Source organism: Nerophis ophidion, linkage group LG06, assembly GCF_033978795.1.
Source record: "Nerophis ophidion isolate RoL-2023_Sa linkage group LG06, RoL_Noph_v1.0, whole genome shotgun sequence".
Classification (NCBI taxonomy): domain Eukaryota; kingdom Metazoa; phylum Chordata; class Actinopteri; order Syngnathiformes; family Syngnathidae; genus Nerophis; species Nerophis ophidion.
Genome location: NC_084616.1, coordinates 55,579,414 through 55,594,593, shown reverse-complemented (window position 1 = coordinate 55,594,593; position 15,180 = coordinate 55,579,414). Strand labels below are relative to the sequence as shown.

At 41.5% G+C, this 15,180-nt stretch overlaps 1 protein-coding gene across 4 annotated transcripts in view; it reads left to right on the top strand.

Moving 5' to 3' along the window:
• The window catches only part of lima1a (LIM domain and actin binding 1a), a 36,717-nt gene that overhangs the window by 15,361 nt on the left and 6,176 nt on the right, over window positions 1–15,180 (top strand). For 3 of the 4 annotated variants that reach the window (XM_061904336.1, XM_061904339.1, XM_061904340.1), the window contains exons 4-6: window positions 1,349–1,753; window positions 9,677–9,743; window positions 12,130–12,224. In XM_061904336.1, the coding sequence (XP_061760320.1) occupies window positions 1,349–1,753; window positions 9,677–9,743; window positions 12,130–12,224 (567 nt within the window). The remainder of the gene's footprint in view (window positions 1–1,348; window positions 1,754–9,676; window positions 9,744–12,129; window positions 12,225–15,180) is intronic. The other variant, XM_061904338.1, reaches the window with a different exon arrangement.

Here is a 15,180-nt window from a genome sequence, read left to right as displayed (position 1 = left end):
AAGGGCACAATGCAGAGAAAAAAGGACTTAAATATTAATACTAACAACACAAATATTTGTCTTCAGGTATATGACCTTTTTTTTTATGTAAACAAATGATAAAGCAGTCCTCAGGATGCTTTGACTTTTCAATATGTTGCCCTGGTGGGGACTATCACATTGTTGCACATTATGCTAGAGCTGTGTTACCACCATGGAGCCTTAACCTTTTTTTCCTCATTTCCTGGACTTGTTTTCCCTAGTCCCCCTTACTGACCACCTCTGTTTCTGATTTTCTTTTGACTCCCTGCCCCTCACCCCCCTCTGACGTCCCTCCCTCCTAGTTTCCTTCCCTCCCTTTTAGTTTCTTTCCCTCTGTGTGCTCCTCTTCTTTGGCGTAGGGGGTGGGATAGGTACTGATCACTTCTCAAGGGTTTCACATCTGGAGCGACTTGTAGCACTTTTAGCCGGTAGGTCGACACACCTAACGCGCTCACTCAACATCAAGCGGACTGCCGGGTCTTCAGCCCTTTTCAGGTTTTGCCTTTTTCTTCTTTGGCTAAAAAATATTTTTTCAACTTTCCAAACTGCTTGCTGAGTAGCTCTTTGTCTTTTGAGCAGTTGTTTCCTGTCTTTGTACCTTCTTGCACCTCAAAAAGCTGCCTGCACAAAACTCTGAAGTTGATTAGAATGTTTCTTGCTCAGCAACTGCAGAATCAGGGTGTGATTTCTCCTTAATGGTGGTCATTGTCAAAGCTATCACCAGATTTAGAAAGCGCGTTTACACAGTTCATGTGTGCGTGTCGATGAAATAGTGATTCATCACATCTGTAACCTTGATGTGGCTACAGTATTAGTGTCAGGGAAAATGTATCTAAAGTTTGCAACAGATTACATATACAAACTAGGAGATCATATGTTAAGAAATTTAACAGTGTCTTATGATTTCTAGGCTGGTTTCAGTGAAAAGAAGGTTGAAGTTTAGCTGATGTGAAGCACAATTATTCAATAGTACCAAAAAAGGCAGACATATATTCTGAATCTGAAATCAACCTTTTAGATTGAGGATATTGTGATGATTGTTTAGTGTAAAATCAATCAGGGTTTTGCCTTTTCATTTTATTTAAAAAGGGCGGTGCATGATCATGAACATTTAAATGTAAATATGCCACAATTAGGCCAAAGGCGACTTAACTTGCATCATATATCCCCTAGCAGGTTAAAGGAAGAAAATAAAACATTAAAATGTCACATCCTGCACAGAAGAACAGTGTCACTGAATTCATGAACCATAGAAAAACAAAACAGGGTTGCAGGCTTTAAATTAAATGTATTATGTTGACCTGATGAGTCTTACTTCTCTCTGCAGGCGGAAGAACCATTGCCCTCATCACTTCGCAGTGGGAATCTGAGTGTTTTAAAAAAACACTGGGAGCAACAGCAGCAGCACCAACTGCTGAGTGTCGGTGCCACACCCAACATCTCCACTATCCGTGAAACCCACCTCAGTCAAACAGGTGCTAAACCGAGACCCATGCAACAGATTGAGACCCCACTAGACATCCCAAAAAGCCACAAGGTCCAGGAGGAGGACCAAGATACTGAGTTTGAGGCACAGACTGATCAAGCCAAGGAGCAGACAGACATGGAGCCCAAGGCCAGCAGAGAAGCCGAGGAGCAAGACGGAGCAGTAGCAGAAGTGCCGGATTCGGAAAGGCCTAGCGTTCCCCTCAACAACCTGAAGATGATCTTCGAGAAGGGAGAGGCAGACAAGGTGAGTCGCAATGACACAAACCAATACAATTAGCATGGCAATTAATTTTCGGCTCCAAAAAAGGCAACAAGTTTTCCATCTATCTTTAGTTCTATCTGGAAAAGAACAGGATCAAAATTGGACAAGCTTTTGCGTAAACAAGTCTGCTTGTTGTCCAAGAGCCTTAGAGCCGTCATGCATCTAGTCACATGCTGCAGCCTCTTCTTGCCATCTGTCCATCAGCTGACAGCTTCTAAGGCAGCACCAGCGGCTCCAAAGGGGCACTAATTGTTGATAGTGGAGCATGACGCCGGATACATTTAACCCCAGTCATGCATATCTTTCTAAATGTAAAGTTCTAATACTCCCAAGTGTGACATGTTAACACAAAGCAGTTGTTTAAAATGCAGAAACTATTGCATGATGTAATTGTAAATCTTTTTGGAGGCACAGAGAAGCTTCAGTTTTAAGTGGTTCAACCTAGCCACTGGCAGTATAGATGAAATAATAGTGTGTTCAGTTGCCATTGATTCATTGTTTTATTGCTTACACTGTTCAGGATCATGGGTGAGCTGGAGCCTACCCTCGCTGACTTTGGGTAAGATGTGGGCTTTATACTGGAGTGGTTGCCAATCAGTCAATGGGTAAATGGCCGTTAGATTATTTAAAAAAAAAAAAGAATGCTTTGTTTATTCTTAGTCAGGGCCACCTTAACCTGAGAGAGGCCCCGAGGGCTGAGGATATTTTGGGGGCCCTCACAAATCTCAAACTCTAACCAATCCACCCCGAAAACACAGTTAGAAAAAAAATTCAAAAAACAACATGATTTTACTCAACAGACCAGCAACAATGCAACATTATTACCCATTTAAAATAATATTTTGTTCATGAATGTGTGGAGTTGGCATGTCCTCCCCGTAACTGCGTGGGTTCCCTCCAGGTACTCCGGCTTCCTCCCACTTCCAAAGACATGCACCTGGGAATAGGTTGATTGGCAACACTAAATTGGCCTTAGTGTGTGAACTTGAGTGTGAATGTTGTCTATCTGTGTTGGCCCTGCGATGAGGTGGTGACTTGACCAGGGTGTACCCCGCCTTCCGCCCGATTGTAGCTGAGTTAGGCACGAGTACCCCCGCGACCCCATAGGGAATATGCGGTAGAAAATTGAAGGATGGATGGATAAGTCTCCTACGTAACGTGTGCGCGCGTGCATGATAGTAGCTAGTGCTGGCAATCTGAGAGACTGCCTGTACTTTTAGTTCGTAATGGGCACGCTTGCCTCTCAAACCGGCGACCTGGGTTCGCGCCGACCTCGGAACAGTAGGACAAAAACAACTGCAGCCTTAAAGTGTACACTATTGCGACACGAAGCTGAGCTGTCTGTGATTGAGATCTATGAACAGCAATCATTGCATTCTGCCTTGTAAATCGAGGGTCCTTAATTTGGTGGCGTTCACGTGCGTTAAAAGCGGCCTTGTCCTTAGTCTACAAATTGAAACAGTCTTGAAAGCATTTATCAGTGCAGTATTGTTATGCCAACAAAGGATAAAAACACTTGAATGACATCCCTTGTATCATGTTGCATAACCACAAAGTCTCATAACTTGCCATCAAAAAGTCAGAAGACTGCAAACGTGAATGTATAGTTCCCCAATTACTTGTTCTAAACTGTCAAGCAACTCAGTGAAAGTTTGAAGTAAATTGTGTAACTTTTTTAAAAACTAGTTCAATTGTTATTTTCGCTAGTAGAAAATAGCCACGGTTAAATCATCTTCATGGAAAGCTGAGAGTTGACTCCCCAGGCAAAAAGACGGCGCTCTCAGGAATGTATGCTTGTCCACTCATGTGACCTGTTTTTCTCCTCTTTTCTTTTTATCTTTTGATCAAGAATGTGTTTCTGTTTTTAGTTCACCAGAGAAACCAGCTTAGACATGATGAGCCATCATCAACCATACTTCATCTTTGACTTTAGATAAGGTTGGCAAACGATCTACTCCTTAACAACCCATCAAAAATGCTGCAGACTTTTCCAGGAGATCTTAAAACTAGCTACTGTACTTTTTGGAAACCCCGTGCTGATTTTGAGGAGATGACCAATGGTCAAATAATATTTACTTCAACTCTTTGAATTCAACACGTTGATAAAATACTGACCTTCTGCCTCGTTTTACTTACCACCATATAGCATACAAAAATACACAAAACGCTCAACTTTCCTTTTTGCCAAAGTAACTCATAATAATGAAAGTTGGAGATCTGTGTTTTTAGGACAATGTAACATTTATTAACGGTGACCCTCGTAGGAGCGAGGTGGTAGACACATCTGCTTATTGTTTTGTAAGGTAATTTAATATGCTTGTCTGTGAAATTTAATGATTAGTCGTAAAGTTTAGCCATTGTGTGACTCATGTTTTAAAAATGTTGCAGTAACGCCGACATTAGAAAAAAAAATGCGTAACCAAATTACTTTCAAAACCTAAAACTTCATATGGCAATAAATTACTTGCCAGACACAAATGGCTTGTAGTCAGAAAATATTAAAATGTGTTATTTTGCTCTTTTTCAACTCAACTTTGTATTTTTAATTAGCTCAACAGTGGGTTCAATGAGTTGTATTGGCTGGTTTGCTTACGATAAAATACATGAGCAGTGTTTCATACATTTTATGGTCAATTGGACACATTGTGGACAACAAGGCTCTCACAATGGCATCCAGTGTGTGAGTAAGTCCCTGCGTAACACTGCTCTCACTGAGTGATGATGTCATGCCGCGTGCTCATGACATCAGCTGATCTTCAACCTCATCAAAGCTCACCTCATCAATCAACCGTGCAGGCGGCTCCACCCCCATACTACTCAGCCCATGCGCCTCAAACCTCATCAAAAGCCTCAACCTCCACTTTTTTTTGGTTAACCCTTTAATCCGCCTATCTGCCTGAAACGCTTATCTTTATAAACGGGAGGGGGTATGCATGCAGTCTTGAGGCACCCAGACGTTCATTGACCCGCGCCCCTCCCAATCCCAATCCCGGCCTCTCCCATCCTGCTCCCCCCTTTTTCCTGCTTTAGCTGCTCCACCACCACCTTCCTGCTGCACATGACTCCACCCATGTAGCTCCATTGTCAGGCCTGGAAAAAAAAGCCCTGTTAACCATCTGCCTGTCTTTTTTTTAATACTTTTAAAAAATGCTTGTTCCATTGTACCAATATTAAGTTGTGCAGATGGCTAACAGCATTAAGTACTTCCAATGAAATGAACAAGACCCATCATGCTTAACTTGACTCAAGCACAGAATATAGAATAGCTGAATGTCTTTGTTTTCTCAACATTGTTTATCCTGTTTTGAAAAACTTGAATTATATCAGGGTTTCAGGTGAAATTCCAAAATACAGATACAATTCACTATACATGTGACTTGTACATGTGACTGTCCAATTTGTTGGCACAATTTGTTGTCCCAACACCAAAAGAATGTGTCTTTCAATTTTAAATAAAGGCATACAATATGTCTTTGTGACCCCTCCGTTGTAACCGTCTGACACTCTTGACTTGCATGCGGCCTCACAATAGTCTTTTACTCAGTGGCCTAGCGGTTAGAGTGTCCACCCTGAGATCGGTAGGTTGTGAGTTCAAACCCCGGCCGAGTCATACCAAAGACTATAAAAATGGGACCCATTACCTCCCTGCTTGGCACTCAGTATCAAGGGTTGGAATTGGGGGTTAAATCACCATAAATGATTCCCGGGTGCGGCACTGCTACTGCCCACTGCTCCCTTCACTTCCCAGGGGGTGAACAATGGGATGGGTCAAATGCAGAGGACAAATTTCACCACACCTAGTGTGTGTGTGACAATCATTGGTACTTTAACTTAACTTTAATTAAGTGATTATTTGTCGTACACTTGTAGTATTTGCATCGCACAGTCTGTATTTGTATGTAAAATACATGCACTATCTGCAATAAAATCTACTTTGTATGTTTACTACTGTTTTGTCTGAAAGTCTAATTGAAATACGTATTTGATCTGGGACAAATGATTCTCCATACTGGCAGCGACATTCATCCATTCACCCCTTCAGTCATTAATAATTAATTTATTCAGCCGAGCAGTAAAAGATAGTTTATGGGGGGTAACAAATGCTGGCTTCCTAGCTGATAAAACACGCTTCTGCTTGCTCACGGTGGCCCCCACTTCTTACAGTATGGCGAGTCAGAGTACTGCACAGGCACTCTAATTCTGTGCTTAGTCCTAAAATAATTATGTCACAGACTGTATATTCTACAGCAGTGGTTCTCAAATGGGGGTACGTCACATTTTTAAAAAATATTCTAAAAATAAGTGACCTTTACTTTAACTTTACTGATGAACTGACTTGCAGTACAACTAAGATCATGAAAGTGCATCCACATTAGTGGCTACCATTGACATCACATGGAAGTGCTGATGTCATCTCAAAGCGCAATGTTATGTAGCTTGGCCATGATTTGTGTAGACCCAGTAGGGGGTTATTTTTGTTTCCATGACTTCATCTTTCAGTCTTTGATGGAAAAAACAGTAGGTATCATTTTTTTGCTTTAAAACCAAGGGATTTTGTTTCATGGAATGGAACTAAATGTCATCCAAAAGTTCATGATTAAGTCCCCCCTCCTCCTGTTGTACTGTACGACAGTTTGCCAGCCACACACCCCCTTCATTGTCCCCACAATCATCCAGCAGGAATCACCCCCTCCCTGCAGCACCTGCTCCCTGTCCCCTCCCCTCAAGCATCTCAAGGGGCTCCAGTCTGGTCTGTCCTGTTCCACTCTGTGCCTAGACCCACTGGAGCTCAGCAAACTCCAGACTGGCCTCATCGCCGTTTGTCTTCTGCAGAGGTAGCTATGATTCATTTAGTTCTTCTCTTTGTTCTTTTTTGAACGCACCGCTGGCATCCACACTTTTTTGTATGTTAGTCTCCACTGGTATTTACATACTGCAGACTTCTCGTAGAATGAAAACCGCATCATAAAGTCCACTCCATATGGGAACTTGGTGAGCAGCTCTATGGAATATTGAACGGCCTCTTTGTGTCTTTGTGTTTTCCTGCTGTCTTTGTTTTTTGGTTTAATGCTAGGGTAGGGTGTCATCTTGCCAAACTGTGTGTGTGTGTGTGTGTGTGGGGGGGGTGAATGAAGGGAACTGCAAATCAGTCTGTATGGGAGCTTTAATAGCATCAGGATTAGCCGTATATTCTTTGTCTCGCCGTTTGAGCCACCTCCTGGGACCTTGCGTGGCCGGCATGCTTGTTTACATCAGGCTGATCAGCCACATGTTTACACTGTATCCCCCCCCCCCCCCCCCCCCCACACACACACACACACACACACACACACACACTCGTGTGTCTCAGATATCCCCGCCCCTCTTCAAAGCTGCTCCCTTAGTCTGTGGAAGATAATCCACCCTTGGGGGTTGATCCGTTACGGTTTTTAGGGAGTGACGGGGCTTCTTTAGCGCGAATACACAAAATATGATTGCTTTTGTCATGTAGTATTTCTGACTCAACATACAATAAAGCAAGTATTTCTGGGCAGTCCTAGACAAAAATTTAAAACTCGAGCGTTACTCCAGGCAAAATAGTAGCACCTTTAAATGGACATACAGTCGCACATTGCTACATCGGGCTTCAAATCTTACGGCTTCACCACGTGGCAGATTTTATTAAAAACTTTTTTAAAGCATTTTTGACATATAAAGTGCCTAAATTAGGTGTAAATTAAGGTATGTCTATGTACTGTATGTTTTACAGTATGTGTTTTTCCATGAGTTGTGGCGCTCTAGTGAAGCATTTCACCAAGCCGAGTCCTATTTAAGAGTTAAGGGGTATGCAGCTAACAATAATCTTGGTGTTACTTTATCTTTACTGCGGCAAATTTAAGTTAACTTTTGGCACCACAATAAATCCTGCTTCACCAAAACACTTCTCCACATGAGCCTTTTAAGGCGGAACAGCAATTAAAAAAAAAAAAAAAGGAAAAATGCCCATCATTCACAATCTGTATGTGAAACGAGAGTACATGTCTTTATTTTAATGCATTCTAACTAGTTGATAAATTTGTAGGCCAAAAACCGACTCCTACTATTGTCCTATTTTTCTCCAAAATCCACAAATGTGCCAGATTTGTTAACTATTGACAATTTAGTCTATACTTGGTAGACCTAAGCGGTATTCCCAAAAACGTGTACTGTTCTGTACGGCAAACTATTTTAAAAGTTTTAGCAATTCATGTTTTATGTGTATAGCTCTAGTTCAGAAAATAAGGCAAGGACACTACGCCTAAACAGAACATAATGCTTAAATTGTTAGGTTGAGGCATGTCCTAAAGAAGGATATGTTAACTTCAGTGTGTGAGCCTCCTTTTCAATAAACAATCTCAACCTTTCAATGTTGCTGGAATGGTCTTGTGGTGTGTTCTCTTCTTTAATGGATCAAAACAAGTCAGATCTTGTGCAGTTTTCCATCTACCCATGAGCAGCTAAAGGTGGACTTCACTTTTTATGCTTTATCAACTTTTTTTTGGAAAGTTTTTATTGGTCTGACAAATGATTTCAACTGGTTTCTTTTTTTCTGCCTTGTTGTGAAATATTACCTGATGAGGCCTTTGGATGTTTGCGTGCCTCATCAGGCAGCATTAGACTCAGGCAAACAATTTTCTCTAGCTAAACTCAGACAAAACTGAAATCATTGTCTTTGGCTCACAGAAGCAAAGAGAAATGTATTATAGTCACCTTGAGACGCTCTCTCACTGAGTAATCAGGTTAGGGTTATACCTAAAAAAAAAAATTAATATTAAAAAAAACAAAATGCCAAAACCAGAGCTCGAATCCCGACTAGAACCAGAAAATACGACCAAATTAATCCAGTGCTGAGGTCACTGCATTGGCTTCCTGTTGCTCAGAAAATCGACATTAAAACAGCTCTCCGTGTACATCTCTTTTCGTACTTTTGTGCCTAAGTACCCTGATATGTTAGAACCATCTTGCGCTTTGAGAACCTCAGTAGGTGGTCTCCTGCTGGTGCCTAGTGTCAGGTCCAAACATGGTGAGGCTACGCTTTAGTTTTATGCTCCTAAAATCTGGAATGTTCTTCCAGAAAATGTGAAGACAGGTCTCAACGTTTAAATCCAGCCTGAAAACATTTTGTTGTGTATTTGACTGGTAATGAAATTATTTTATTTAAACTCTTTGATTTTAATTTTAATTATGATCATTTTTATGATGATTTCATTTTGTTTTTAATTTGATTTTTTTCATAATTTTAACCTTTATTGATGTGAACTTCCTGTAATTTTCTGTAAAGCACTTTGAACTGCATTTAGTACGAATTGTGCTCTATAAATGAACTCGCCTTGCCATTAGGGCTGGAATGCACAGGTCAAGCATCTTTAGTGCCAAACGAGTTGAGCCAATGTCTTTTTTGACTTGTTTAAACTGACTACATCCTTCTTGTTTAATCTGTACATGGAGATGCTGGATGGAATGTCCGTTTGGGGGGTTCACAACCTCTGCCTCTTTTTTTAAATTGAATATAGTTGGTACTGTATACACATTTCTTTATCTGTAAAAAAGGCAACCTACAAAGGAAACCAGAGACATATAAGGTGTGTATGTTTGTCTTCTGCCGATCAGACGCGCGGTATCTGTCTCAAGCTTTCTGAGCTCATTAAAGAGATTAAAGTGGTGCGTACAGGAGACACACACACACACACTCTTAACATTCTAAAATTGTACTCGCAACCGTCTCTTGGCACTGCCTTCAACCCATGTCAATCTGTCTCATGGACACCATTGACAACAAGAATTGTGCAAACTGCAGAGATAATGCAGGACACGCTCTCATGCAGTTTTTGGCTCTCCGGCTTCTGTTTAATTGCCACCTATTTTGTTTTCCTGTTTTTTTCTAAGGAATCCAAAGAGCAATCAATTCAAGGAACTGGTGCTAGCACAGCTAACATGGACCAGCTTTTAGGAGGTATGTATGTACACTATTTCTGTTCCTAAACATGAACATTAAAATGTGAAACTTAAAGTTGAACCAAACAATCGGACAACACCACTACTTTTTTCTCCCCCCAAAAGTATTACTTTAGTAGTTTATTTTATCATTCCAAAAGGTTTGACAAATACTAGATTGCGCGGAAACCGAAGCAATTTTTTCCACATAATTTATATCCAGTTAATCTGTTTCGACACAAACCAATTTTTATAGAGAATATTTAGTTGTACTGTACGTGCAGAAAACAACGTGAAATACAAGTAAATGATAAATCACTTTTGTCAGCTAAGACTGATGATTAATGGCAAGGGTGGACATTGAAGAGCCAAGCAGACACTTTCATACTTTGTTACGAATTCTTAAGTTCTAAAGTGTTTCTCACCTTTTATCAAAGTCCTGGTTTTTGCAACTTTTTTTGGCCCTATTTTGTAGATGTTGTGAAAAAAAGCACAAACACACAGTTGCCTGTTTGCCCAAAAGAAAACTAAAACGGTATACGAAGACCTGGGCAAAAATGGTAATCAAACTGAATCATCTGAAATAAAGGGGCACATGAAAACCGAAGTACAACAAAGTCTGAGGTGTACTGGAGACTAGGCTCAAAATATATTGTTTAAAGCAAGGGTCTCAAACTCAATTTAACTGCGGGCCGGTGGATGGTAGTCTGGTCTGCATTGCACAAAGTATTCACCTCAGAATCTAATTTTAACCATGTGACTAAATTAGTTAAGTACTTATACCATCAGCTATAGTCAGCATGAGTGAGCTAAGGTAGGCTTAAAGTCATCAAAATGTAGAAAAACAAAAAATGTTGACACTGTTGTTCCTCTTGGAATGGTTAATGGTTAGTCACCCTTGCTTGCTTACTGGAAGTTGCTCTTTGTGTTGCCCTGCAGTTCCATCTAGGGCTGGGCGATATTGCCTTTTTTTAATACCGCGATATTTTTAGGCCATATCGCGATATATGATATATTTCTCGGTATTTTGCCTTAGCCTTGAATGACCACTGGATACATATAATCACAGCAGTATGGTGATTCTATGTGTCTACATTAAAACATTCTTGTTCATACTGCACTAATATATGCAACTTTTTAAACTTTCATGCAGAGAAGGAAATCAAAACTAAGTCAATTTACCAAAACTGTATTTATTATAGTTATTAACAGGTGACTTTTCAAATGATGCTACATATTAGCAGTAATGCTACTTTTGGTAGCAACGCTTGTGCCCCACACATGACAAAATAAAGTTGTCTATTCGACATATTCCCGCTTGAAGCCGAACCACTGCCAGACGATGGGCCCCGTGCGGTTTTTATTGGTAATTAATTCTTCATTTGTTACGAAATTCGCATCTTCTGTCTCTCGCAACAACCCGCTAGCATCACAGCTAACGTTAGCCACGCCGCTACCTCTCTGTTGGGCGAGGGTGTGTACGTATGTGACGTATGATGTGACAGTATGTGATGTATGTAAGAATGTGCGCCTGCTTGTCTGTTAGGAAGGAGACACAGGAAAGAGTGAGGAGTGCCTGTAGTTTAATGCCCGCAGCCAAAAACAACTGCGTGAGAACGTCTACTCGAATATTATGATATAGTCATTTTCTATATCGCACAGAGACAAACCTATGATTAATATCGTATATTGATATATCGACCAGCCCTAGTTCCATCCATCCATTTTCTACCGCTTATTCCCTTTGGGGTCGCAGGGGGCCCTGGTGCCTATCTCAGCTACAATCGGGCGGAAGGCAGGTTACACCCTGGACAAGTCGCCACCTCATCGCAGGGCCAACATAGATATACAGACAACATTCACACGCTAGGGCCAATTTAGTGTTGCCAATCAACCTATCGTAGTTACTGTTCTTTATAGTGGGATTCAATATCTCTATAGTACATTTAACTCTTAGCCAAACAGGGTTTTCAGGCCACAAATACACTCAACTATGTAGTTAAGCGGGGGGAACAGAATACGGGCCTGCGGGGGGGACGCAAGTTTGAGACTACTGGTTTAAAGATGTGCGCAAACCAATGAGGGGATTGAGATCTGTAGCATTGATTATGCAGTAGATGCTTATCTAACATAAAGCAAACTACTGCATTCCACAATATAGCAATTTTCAAGTTGGAAATACGAATTTGATCTGTACTTTTTGTTCTCGTCTGCAACATGCAAAACATTAACCAGTGTTGAGGACATTGAGAGCAGGGTCCTCTATTTTTACTGCAAAACAAATGTACAAATGTACATACTGTATATGCGTCCAAATAAGGTCAGCATAGAGCTTACATGTTGTAGAGAGAAAGTGAAGATTTTGAATTAGAGCTCCTAAACTCTCACCGTTTTGTTTTAATTAGATGGAACTCTTGCAGAGTCGACCCCTCTCCGGGATAGAATGGCGCTCTACCAAGCAGCCATATCCAAACAGGACATCACTCCCGCTTCAGTCAGTGTGAGTACTCTTTCCTTGGTCCTCTTGCACACCAAGGCGTGTAGAGCCAACCGTGGCAACCAGGTCTCTAGGTTCGGGTGTATTGTGGGCAAAGAGTTGCTTGTGCCGGTGTCACGTTCCAGGCTTTAAGGTCCTGGGTTATTGCATCCAGCCAGCAGGTGGCTGTAATTGCCTCCAACCGGCTTGCTGGGGATGAAAGCTAGGAAGGTACTAGTTGGATGTTCCACAGGCAAGCGGCTGCCGTAGCCATACCAGCATACCTGCCTCATATGTGCCCGACGGAATACTGTGAGTTGTTGGGTTTGGTTTTTCATAAAGTCTGGTTTGTGATGTGCTGGCCCCATTTGATGCCTTCAATTCTCCTGAGGGCTCTGGTATTAAACCCATCAAACCTGGCTGCCAGGGTGGTATTCAGCATCCATGTTTTGGAGCTGTACAGGAGAACGGAAATGGCCGAGTCATCTCCTGCTTTGTTTCCCGTGATATGTGCCGGTGTTGCCACAATGGTCTCTACATGACAGAGGCTGCTATGGCTTGCTGTCTGTCAATCTCAGGTTTAAGGTTGCCAGTGTTTGATATAGTCAAGCCCAGGTATTTAAAAGTGGAGACAAAGTGGGACAGGGGTCCTGTCAAAAAAGAGGGGTGATGAATCAGGTCCTTCGCCTACATGTCTTAGGCCAGCTTTTCTTCAGGCCTAACTTTTTGGACTCCTCGTCAAACACACCGAGGGCTTCATAGAGCTGATCAGCAGTTAACCGATGATGCAATTAAAGAGCTCAGGAGCCGCGACACAGCCTTACCCTGCTGTTTATGGGGAACCACTCAGAGTCCTGACCATTCACTCATATCCAGCTTTCAGCACCCTGGTACAGCTAGCTGTATAGAGTGTGTGATGATTTTGGTTGGGGTTCCAAGGGACTTAAGGATGTTCCAGAGGATCCCATGGTCAACTGTGTCAAAGGCAACCTTAAGGTCAATGAAGGTGATGAAAGGGGGCCAAGGCTTTCTAAACTCCTGGACCTTTTCTATTATTAGCCGGAGAGCAGAGATGTGATCGATGGTGGAACGGTTGGGCATGAATCTGGCTTGTTATTGGCGGTATTCAATATTGGTTGCGGGTAAAGCGTGGGTGAGTAGGAGACGGGTGAAGAGTTTGCCAGGAATGCAAAGGAGGATGATGCGATGCCTCTGTGGTTGATGCTGGTCAGCTGATCTCCCTTGTTTCAAAAGGGAAGTATAATGCCCCGCATTCAGTCATCTGGCAGTAACTCGGCGACCCAACACAAGGTTAATAATATACAAACCCCGTTTCCATATGAGTTGGGAAATTGTTAGATGTATTTATAAACGGAATACAATTATTTGCAAATCCTTTTCAACCCATATTCAGTTGAATGCACTACAAAGACAAGATATTTGATGTTCAAACTCATAAACTTTATTTTTTTTTGCAAATAATAATTAACTTTGAATTTCATGGCTGCAACATGTGCCAAAGTAGTTGGGAAAGGACATGTTCACCACTGTGTTATATCACCTTTTCTTTTAACACTCAAACATTTGGGAACTGAGGAAACTAATTGTTGAAGCTTTGAAAGTGGAATTCTTTCCCATTCTTGTTTTATGTAGAGCTTCAGTCGTTCAATAGTCCGGCGTCCCCGCTGTCGTATTTTACGCTTCATAATGCGCGACACATTTTCGATGGGAGACAGGTCTGGACTGCAGGCGGGCAAGGAAAGTACCCCCACTCTTTTTTTACGAAGCCATGCTGTTGTAACACTTGTCTTGCTGAAATACGTAGGGGTGTTCATGATAATGTTGCTTGGATGACAACATATGTTGCTCCAAAACCTGTATGGACCTTTCAGCATTAATGGTGCCTTCACAGATGTGTAAGTTACCCATACCTTGTTCACTAATACACCCCCATACCATCACAGATGCTGGCTTTTGAACTTTGCGCATATAACAATCCGAATGGTTATTTTCCTCTTTGTTCTGGAGGACATCACTTCCTCTATTTCCAAATATAATTTGAAATGTGGACTAGTCAGACCACAGAACACCTTTCCACTTTGCATCAGTCCATCTTAGGTGAGCTCGGGCCCAGCGTTACAGGATATTGTTGACAAATGGGTTTGGCTTTGCATAGTAGAGTTTTAACTTGCACTTACAGATGTAGCGACCAACTGTAGTTACTGACAGTGGTTTTATGAAGTGTTTCTGAGCCCATGTGGTGATTTCCTTTACACACTGTCGTTTTTTTTATGCGGTACCGCCTGAGGGATCAAAATTCCGTAATCATCGCTTACGTGCAGTGATTTTTCCAGATTCTCTGAACTTTTTGATGATTTTAAGGACCGTAGATGGTAAAATCCCTAAATTCCTTGCAATAGCTTGTTAAGAAATGTTGTTCTAAAACTGTTCGACAATTTGCTTACAAAGTGGAGACCCTCACTCCATTCTTGTTTGTGAAATACTTAACATTTCATGGAAGCTGCTTTTATACCCAACCATGGCACCCAATTGTTGCCAATTAGCCTGCACACCTGTGGGATGTTCCATATAAGTATTTGATGAGCATTCCTCAACTTTAGCAGTATTTATTGCCACCTTTCTCAACTTCTTTGTCACATGTTGCTTGCATCAAATTCTCAAGTCAATGATTATTTGCACAAAAAAAAAAGTTTATCAGTTTGAACATCAAATATGTTGTCTTTGTAGCATATTCAACTGAATATGGGTTGAAAAGGATTTGCAAATCATTGTATTCCGTTTATATTTACATCTAACACAATTTCCCAACTCACATGGAAACGGGGTTTGTATATCAGCCATAGAATGATGTTGTCTCCCCCAGCTTTCAGCATCTCTGCTGTGATGGTACAAATCCCGGGAGCTTTGCCATTCTTGCGTTTTGACAGGGCTACTTTGATTTTAGCTGGGGATGATGGAG